This window comes from Sesamum indicum, linkage group LG12 (genome assembly GCF_026168435.1).
Source record: "Sesamum indicum cultivar Baizhima isolate 11 linkage group LG12, ASM2616843v1, whole genome shotgun sequence".
Taxonomy (NCBI): Eukaryota; Viridiplantae; Streptophyta; class Magnoliopsida; order Lamiales; family Pedaliaceae; genus Sesamum; species Sesamum indicum.
This window is the reverse complement of record NC_142668.1, coordinates 13,844,755-13,854,824: the sequence shown is the minus strand read 5'-3', so window position 1 is coordinate 13,854,824 and position 10,070 is coordinate 13,844,755. Positions and strand designations below refer to the sequence as shown.

At 36.9% G+C, this 10,070-nt stretch overlaps 1 protein-coding gene across 1 annotated transcript; it reads right to left on the bottom strand.

The window, feature by feature from the left end:
• Positions 1–241: 241 nt before the first annotated feature.
• LOC105174998 (leucine-rich repeat receptor-like serine/threonine-protein kinase RGI4) lies at positions 242–4,176 on the bottom strand. The gene is made up of 2 exons (XM_011097286.3): positions 1,160–4,176; positions 242–1,070 (listed from the first exon to the last, which is right to left on the bottom strand). The coding sequence occupies exons 1-2, from the start codon at positions 3,984–3,986 to the stop codon at positions 616–618; spliced, it is 3,282 nt and encodes a 1,093-aa protein (XP_011095588.1). The 5' UTR covers positions 3,987–4,176; the 3' UTR covers positions 242–615.
• Between the last annotated feature and the right edge of the window lie 5,894 nt (positions 4,177–10,070).

The window sequence follows — 10,070 nt, the reverse complement described above, 5'->3', positions numbered from 1 at the left end:
CTGCTGTTATGATATTTCTGCTTCACCTACTCATATTATGTTTATTAAATCCCATTTCTGCCCATTACCTGTGCATGTTTCTGTCTGTGGGTCGAAGGATTCTACTGCATTATTTGTTTGAAAGGGCTCTTTAATGCTCAAAAAGTTTTCTTGATACATCATTTAACAGGTGATGGGACTTGGGAGCGCTGGAATAGTAGGGAGGAGGTAGGAAGGAACGCGAGGGCTCTATATAAGAAAATATGGAGAATCTTGACTTCTTTGCAATAAATACCAATTGCGAGAATACAATACTCAATCATTGCTCGAGCTTCTACATATTCTTGATATGTAAAGGCGTCCCCTTTTTTATAGTACATCTACTCACGTGTACGAGGGCAGAAACGAGATTCAATCATGACCCCCTTCTTGTCCTTCCTCCAACATGCCATTTTGTTCTTTTCCTTACTTGAATTCACTCTTAGTCAACCACCGGTTGTTACACTCTACAGAACTATTAACAAGAAATACAACCTCTGTTAAGCGAAAATATGGTGTCCACACTGAGATCACATGTACTATCTATGAATTCTCCTACATAATATGCACAAAGAGCACTTTTCTTTGAACCCTTAATCAAGCCGAATCATCGGAGAATGCAAAAGAGCAGCTAGAGGATCCTTGTGCAATCACTTTCTTAGGAGGGGGCGATTTAGGAGCGGCTGATAAACTTCCCTTCAGCATGTCAGCGTCTGGCCTCACAGGGTCCACATACCGAATTTCTTTGAGCATGGCCACCACATCCTTCATCATTGGGCGATCATCGGCCCGTGTGCTGAGGCACAGAAAAGCCACAGCCAATGTTTGTAGCATTTCATGCATCTGAGGGTCAGCCCTCCCCCTCAGCTTTGGGTCCAGTATATCAACCGGATCGCGCTTACTGTTCAAGTGGTCGCGAACCCATTGAACCAAATGCGCTCCCCCTGGCAATGTTGGGTCTAATGGGTGCCTTCCTGTCAGGACCTCCAGAAGGACCACACCGAAGCTGTATATGTCACTCTTCTCTGTGATGCGTTGCATGGAAGCATGTTCTGTGAAAGCAACAGCTAAGTGTTAAAAACTAAACAAGTTAATCTTATGTTGCTGATAAATTTGCGAAGTGAATTTGAAGTGTATTTACCTGGAGCCATGTAGCCATAAGAACCGGCTAAATGAGGCCTTTGACTCTGTTTTGAAGTATCAGTTTTATCAATTTCACTGTTGACAAGCCTAGCCAGGCCAAAGTCAGCAAGATATGGCTCCATTCGAGGGCCTAATAACACATTCATTGCTTTGACATCCCCATGCATGATAGGGGGAACACAGTCATGGTGTAAGTATGCAAGTGCATGAGCAATCCCGAGGATGACGTCGTATCTTGCCTCCCATTCTGCTCCTCCCTTGCCAGCTCCATGAAGAAGTGAGCTCAAGCTCCCATTAGGAAGATAATCATAGAACAGCAGTTTCAGTGTCTGGTTCGAACCCCAACCTAGGAGTCTCACAATGTTCTTGTGTCTTATTGAACCAAGAGTTCGAATTTCAGAACTGAATGCTCCTGATTCTTCTGATGACCACATCTTTTTAACTGCCAGTGTTTCCCCATCAGGAATTGTTACCTTGTACACAACACCGGAGCTTCCAGTCCCGATGACGTTTGACGATGTGAGGTTTCTCACTATGTCATCAATTGAGAACTCCAGCTTCTGATAAAATGTCATCTCCCAAGTATCAGTTTCCATGGATTTAACATTGGCCATCCGGGTCTTGACTAGCACGTAAATAGCAAGTAGCACGAGTACTACACTGGTGCTGACAAGGATCGCCATTGCTAGCTTCATGGTGGTTCTAGCATGGCCAGGAGAACCCATGCCGTCAGCTGGAGTTTTAACTCCACCAGCGATGTATAGGTCCTTGTTGCCTGCAAGATCACTGAGAGGCAGCTTGCGGAAGAAGGGAGTATTGGGCAAATCACCGGAGAATTCATTGAACGAAACATTTAGGGACACAAGGTTCTGAAGGTTTTTGAGGATGTCTAGTTTCCCAGATAGCTTGTTGTAGGAAAGATCAAGGTTTCCTAGCTTGTCAAGATCCGAAAACTCAGAAGGGATTTCACCTGTTAGTTGATTACAGCTCAGGTTCAGAGAGATTTCAAGTGATGGGAGTTGGCCCAACTCTTTAGGGATGTCACCTGAAAAACCATTGTTTCCAAGATCCAACAGTTGTAGCCTATTGCAGGACATGATCTCTGCTGGAATTTTGCCAGAAAGTTGGTTTTTTCCGAGATTCAGTTTGGTTAATTCGGTTAGGGAACCAATGGTAGGGCTTAGTGGACCTGTGAGCCTGTTGTCTGAAATGTCAACAAACTGTAGACTTTTGGGCAGAGTATCAGGGAGAGGGCCAGTGAGTGCATTTGAATGAAGATCAAGAAACTCAAGATTTTCACACCCGGAAATTGGAGGAGGAATGCCTCCCACAAGCCGATTGTTACTCATATCAAGGAAATTTAAACTTTTCAAGTTCCCGATTTCTGATGGAACAGTACCCCCCAACCTGTTACCACTAATCCTGAATCTGTACAAGTTTGTACAGTTCCCAATATCAGATGGTATAAACCCTGTCAGGTTATTGGAAATTAGCAGCAATTTGGTTAAGTTTGTCAATGAAAAAATCTGTTTAGGGACCGGGCCAAAGAGCTGATTATAAGAAAGATCAAGAGCTTGGAGATTCTCACACTCGGATAAAGATTCTGGGATATTGCCTGTTAAGTTATTCTTCCAGGCGAAAAACAGATTCAAGCTCGTTAATTTGCCAATCTGAACCGGAATTTCCCCGGTAATCTCATTGTTGTCAACTTCCAAATGAGTCAGAGCAGAGCAATTAGTTATCTCGGAAGGTATAGTACCTGATAGTTGATTAACGCTCAGCTGCAGTTCTTCGAGCTTGAAAAGATTTCCAAAGCTCGTCGGTATGCTTCCTGTCAAGAGATTCTCTGATAAATCTATGACTCTTAAGTCTGTGCAGCTCCCAAGTTCGGCTGGAATTGTACCAACCAAACTGTTCTGCCACAATAATAGACTTTGAAGCTTCCTGAGCTCCCCTATCCTCCTCGGAATGGAACCGGTGATGGAATTCTGATACAAGTACAGATTCTGCAACTCAGTGCAATCTCCTAACTCTTCCGGAATGGGACCGGACAGCAGAGATGTGTATATTGCTATAGTTTGAAGCCTTTTCAGCCTCCCAATTGACGACGGAAGACTCCCAGAAATGCCGGTTTCAGCAAGGCCTAGCACAACCAAGTTGGTGCAGTTTCCAATCTCCAAAGGCAATTCTCCCTTGAGATTTTGATTCCCACCGGCTCTTAATGCTTCAAGATTGCTCAGTTTTCCTATACTCTTTGGGATTTCACCACTTAGCTGATTGTCGAAGAGCATAAGGTGCTTGAGACTGGACAGGTTCCCAATGTCCAAAGGGATGCTGCCCTGGATAGAGTTCGTGTTGAGAGACAAGAACTGCAACTTGCTGAGCCTGCATATTTCCCCTGGAATCTCACCGGATATTGCGTTATCGCTTATATCAATTAGAACCAGCTCAAGATAGTCCCCAAACTCTCTCGGGATCGTGCCGGTGATATTGGTTGATGAGAGAATGAGAGTGTTCAAGAACTTGAGTGGCTGCAAATTTGAAGGCAAGGGCCCCTGCAGGTCTACAGACTTCAAACTTATCTTGTCGACGTCGCCATTGGAGTTGCAGTGTATCCCAAACCAAGAGCAGGGATTCTGATCCAAAGAATTCCAAGAATAGAGGGCATTGGTTGAGTCATTCAAACTGTTCTTCCATGCCAACAGAGCACGGCCCTGCTCATCAATGGAATAGCAACTTAAAAAGAGAAGAGAGCCAATGAACAGGCGTAAGGTGAAGGAGAAGACACTAGGAAAAGGCAGAGGGTTGCTTAAGGGTGCAGGCATTGCTGCAAGCAAAGAGAAGGTGATGGAAGGTTTCTTGGGGATTGTTGAGTGCTGAACCCCCCATGGTTTTGTTTATAGATGAAAAGCAGGAAGATCTGGATCCAACACCACTTTTATTTTTTCTATTTATTTATTATAATTATTGTATTTGGAGATGGTATTAAGGCAAGATGGTGATGCAGATGGGCTCTTTTGGTCTTATTTCAGACATAATTTAATCAATCTGAGGATTACATTAGTTTAATTGTCCACTCTTTTGCCTCTGCTGTCCCTGTCCAGGTAAGTTTCTTGGATTTTAGCTTCTTGAACCCACATAGCCATGTTCTTACATTGCACTGAACATCTATACATCTTCTTGGGTAGTTTTCACTGCCACCCCAAGCTAGTGGCTCTTAATTGCCCTCCGGACACTATACATTTCCATCAGTTTTCTTCTTCTTTTTTCCATGACAATAACTCATCCCTCCCCTTTCTGTTCGAATCTTTTATTACAAATTCATCTCGCATCTCATACTGCACTTCATATATACACGTCAAATATGTAAAATTTGTATTATATACATAACACCGAACGATATGAGATGCTATTATACTTTAACAATGGGCGTTGTTGTACTTTAGCAGTAGGTGTTGATTAAATTTAGTTATTTGATATTAATAATTAGTATATAACTTGTTATAATTGTTAGCTATGAGATATAAATATTTGACATTAATAATTGTAACCGATTTATTCAAAAAACAATACTTCATCGCTTCATTCCAAAATAATAATAATAATAATACAAAATACAGCACGAATTCTCACTCTAATTTCAGTATCTGCAACACAAGCACAGAATATGTCACACTATTCACTCCTCCTCTGCATTTGCAACAGCTTATTCAATGTACATTAATTCAACTGCATGCTGAATTTTTATTTTTATTTTTATTTTTATTTTTTTTGAAAAAAATACTAAAGTCAAAAAAAGAAATAATTGTTCTTTATGTCATATAGTGGGGAATTAATAGCTGAGTAGTAGTAGCAGTGAAATAAAATAAATGTTAGTATTAATCAGGCCATTTAAGGGCCATCTTGTGAACAGTTTGCTTCTGCTTTATTGTTGAAATGGACTTCAAACAACCATCCCTACTCCATATTTTTCCATCAATTTTTTATACCCCTGCACTATTTTTTTATAATCTTAAAAATACCCTTCAATTTATAAGATAATTAACTTATTTAAATTTTTTAAATTTTATAATAAATTAACTATTCAATTGATATATATTATTCTTATTATAATGTACTTTAATACATAATAATTATTTATTATATGTACGTAGAAAAAACGTACCACAATTATGTATATATAGCCATGTTGATTCAATTAATTAGCAAGAAGGGTAGGGATGGTCCAAATCTCTGCAACTCTATCACTCATCCACATGTTGCTTTTTTTTTAAAATTCCATTTCAGAGTCTTTTTAACTTTGAATTTCAAAGTGGGTACTATTTTTCACTATTTCTGGAAGCTATTTTTGAAAATTACCTGCTCAGTTAATTCCCTCCCATAAGGCTGAAACTTCAGTTGCCGCTCAAGTAGACTGTAAATTTTTAGGGTAAAATTAGTCGGCTGTCAAAAAAATGGCAATTCAAATACGTCATGTGTATAAAAATCACGTCCATTTCTATATTTTCAAAATTAGGTGATACATATGCACGCGTAATACATGAGAAGAGATCAAATCGAACACCTTCTTAAAAAAGAAATTAAAAAAAAAAAAATAGAAAATCGAAAAGACAAGAAGTGGTAATAAATCCGAATCATAGGGATGTGGTGGTAGTTATTCATAGAAGAACAAGTGTGAGAAGTGTTTAAGGTAATACTAAAATAATTAATGAATTAAGTTTGATTAATGAAGCATGGAATCTGTGAGTAGTGAAGCCCACATGACTCACCAAGAAGTAACCTAATTTTCAGATGTTTAATAATAATCTGCAAATCTGGACATGCTGTCGGCCTGCTTTGCTGTAAAGGATTAAAGAATACTAAAACTGGATTAATTAAGAATATCTCCACACTCTCACATCTAATTATGTTTCTTAATCACGTTAATTAAGACAATCAATCAACAAAAAACAAAAACCTCTATGTATTAAATTATGATGTCACTCACGGGAAGAGACTTTGTAGTTAAAGATGCATTCATCCCTATGTAATTCCTTCCTTACATTCAAGTTTGTAGTCAGACATAATTTACATTGGACTATGTTATAAAATAGGATAAAATTACTACTACTCTTTTTGCTTACTTTTCAAGTTAGGGATCAAACTCAAACTACTCAAATTAAAACTTGTACTAGTTTCTTGTGTTCTTGAGTTGCATGCCGCTGGAATGTTTGTTTAATCATACTACAATTAATTTTATTTTATTTTTAATATAAAAAAGATCTGAACAGTTTCGACTGCCATAATTCGCAACATTTTTCAAGAATCATACTTTGTTTATAAGGGTACTTACAGATTGAAATCGGACACGTAATTTTCTGTGGACAAGTGGTTTGTCTTTATTAACTCAGTCAGACTGCGTTAGTGATCAGTTTGTGGCGCGACGTATCGCGGGACGGGGATGAAATAGTGGACCCTAAACGTAAAAGCTTAAGTTAAAGATGGGAAAATGAAATATGTACGTCACTAGTTTATCACTTTCCCAATACAAACAAGGTAAACTTTGTGTACAATTTAGGGTGATGGCTACTTGACATGCTCATGTACAAGTTAGGCCATAAGCTCTAAATATTAGAATCAAAGGGGAAAAAGCAGTGAGGAAAAAGATGTAAGAGCCTCCTCACCCAGAAAAATAAAAAGGACAACAATAACATTAAAAGAAGAGACAAACATATTTTAGTACATATATTGTTGGTGAGAAAACTTTGGTCCCTTTTCTCATCCATACTTTTGTAATATTTTGGCATCCAAAAAAGATAGCTTTTTTAACTACCCTGTCTGGTGCTGTGTAAAAGCTACGTTTGTTACATAGTGGTGAAGTGATGCTGCACTATTAATTACTACTACACCACAATCCACATTCTTGGCCTGACAATTCTAGCTGTTCCACATTTTTCTCAAACAATTCAAACATCCCCCCTTAATTGTAATTCCATGTCAAATTTATGTTAGACTAATTACTTGATATAGTATATTGATCCGGGTCGAGGTTAAAAGTTAGCAGTCCATCTTGAATAAGTGGGGTCTTCTCGTCCACGTGGGATGAAAGCTTGGAGTTGACTAAAAAATGACTTTTAATTTGGCTTGCAGTAAAGATCAATAGGTTTGTTAAGATAATCCTCAGCTAAAATTCTACAATATTATGTTAGTTCGCTTGGAAGTACAATGAGATTGGAGAGAGAGACCTCACCACTCACTAATGCATACCTATCGTACAAAATATTAAAGTATCCATAAGAGCGATCTGTGTATCATAGGTCATACGATTGGTTCACGCGTCAAGTAACCAACCCACATATGAACTAGTAATCAGTGGTTGACTTTGGGGTTATCAGGTCATGTGGGTAAGATTTGGATAAAAAGACACGATTAGTATTTGATGAATTTCACAGTTTTAGAAGGTAAATCCATTTTTGAACGGCCTTATACTGCATAACCTCATCATGTATTATACTAACTTTTCCACTTAGTTTAATCTAAACAATCACTGTTGGGGGACTTAATCTGATTAAAACCCCAAATGGCCGAAATTAAATATTAAAAAAAGAGAGTAGAAAGATAAATGTAAGAGAGATTGGTGAAGATGTAAATTGGCTCCCACATGAGATGATGAGGATCAATGAACAAAAATCTGATATGGATTTGTATATATATATAGGGCACATGATTTGAACAATTATAGTACAGATTTTGTGTACATATTTGTTAAGAGAGAAGGGTAAGGGTAATAAAAATTGAGACATTGGCAGAATGTGGGTGTCTTTAAACATGTCAATTGGAAGACATTACTTTTAGGAACGTGCCATCTTATGACTCTCCATTTTAAGCCATCAATATATATATATATATATATATAATTGGTTGTTGTATCTACGGTCACATGACTGTTGAGAGATTTACACCACCACCCCCGGGGGTGGGGGGGGGGGGGTTGGGAATATAATGTATTATTAAATTGGATGGTTGGTTGAATTATTGGAGTGTAAGATGTAGGGAAAAAAGTGTATTTTAAGAAGACGAAAGGCATCTTTTCTTTCTCCAGAAAAAAAACTGATAATTATTATTATTATTATTAATTAACAAGAGAAAATAAAAAGAAATATTTACATGTGGGAAATGGTATTTGATCAGATTTCAAATTGAAAACCCTGATACGTGTGATGAGATTGGAGAATTCTTGATCTTGATCTTCATCTGCCCTACCACATCAATCATAGTTATCATCACCAACTCATCAAATTTGTTACTTCGGCATACAATATCATTGCCACTTTATCCATTAAACCTTCCAACTCTTTTTTCCCATCTTTCCAATAAAAAAAAAAAAGAGCTAATCATCATCCTAAAAATTAATTAGAAGAGCACGAAATCTAGGTTTTTTTTTACTATCGACATGGATTCTGTAATTATATAAAAAAAATATTATTTGCATAAATAAATTATAGATCATGGAGTGTAAATGTAATCTCTTAATATTATTTAGGGATAATTACACATTCCTCCTCTAAAGTTTGGTATAATTACACGTAGACCTCCTATGATTTAGAAAATTATACCTAGCACCCCTAGTGTTTACCATTCATTAGTCAAAATTTACTAAATTTGTTGATATTAATAAAAAAAATTAATATTAACCATCGATTGACTTATTACTGACTTAATCCAAGTTAATAATTTTTTCGACTAAACTACCCTTGTAACAGTAAAAATATACATCCTCATATGCATTAACGCATAAAGATGTAGGAGAATAATTTGGACATAAAAATATTTATTTGACCTGTAATAAATCTAATAAATCTAGATACAAATTTTCAAACCTCAAAGAATTTATGTGTAATTATACCCAACGTTATAGGAGGAAATTGTAATTGTGCCTTAATAGTATTTATTGTCATAGTGAAATACAAGGTGAATTCAATTTGAAGACTAATTTGGCTTGGAATATTTGTTTGGTAAAGTTGATGTTTGGAGTAATATTATTTATAAAGTAGAGTGGTTATAAAAACAAAGTTAAGTAAGGGGGGTAAGGTCAAGTCATGTCCCCTCTACACCCTAATAAGTCTTTGTCTTTCCTTAATTTCGGGACTCTGCAGATCACTAATCCTTTTTGGCCTGCTTATTAATATGATATATAATTAGGTGCAAAAGTAGACAACATTAATAACATCTTTAACTTTCTTATACATATATTTACAAAAAAGGAAAAGAAAAAAAGCTCTTTTAGCTTTTACTATAATAACAAATCCTCACATCTTAATGTGGTTTTCATTGATCTCAGTCAAAATTAGTGTGCCCAATTCTATACTTTATTTATTTTTATAATTGGAAAACATTTTCTTTTTTTTTTTTTGGGGGGGGGGTATTTTTTATTTACATTAGCTTTATTTTTTATACCTTTTTTTCAATTTCTCGATTTTTCTATCACTTATGGCCTTTTTTTTTCTTTCCAATTTTTAACTATTGCTTATTACTGAAACATTTATCTTCTCTGGTCAGACACTGATTCTTTCAAATAATATATTTATTATTTAAAATAATTTAATTTTTAAATATTATGCACGCAAGCGTATCGCGGACCGTTGAGTGATAGTAATAACTAGCATACCCAAGAAGTTGAAGGAAGGAACTAAAAGGGAAACCAAATGAGAGTACAACAGAAAAGGCATAGGGTACTGGGGCAGGCAGAATCACCTGCTCCTCCGTGGCCTTTTTATTGAGGAAAGCGGGCCAATGAATTGGTCTGAGCTGGAGAGAGCAATTTATGAGGCTGGGGTTGGGAGCGTTGTAGAGCCCATGTAAAATAATGGAGATTTTTCTGATGTTTGTGGTGTGAGCCCCTCACATGTTTCTCTAGTGACTTGTGACCT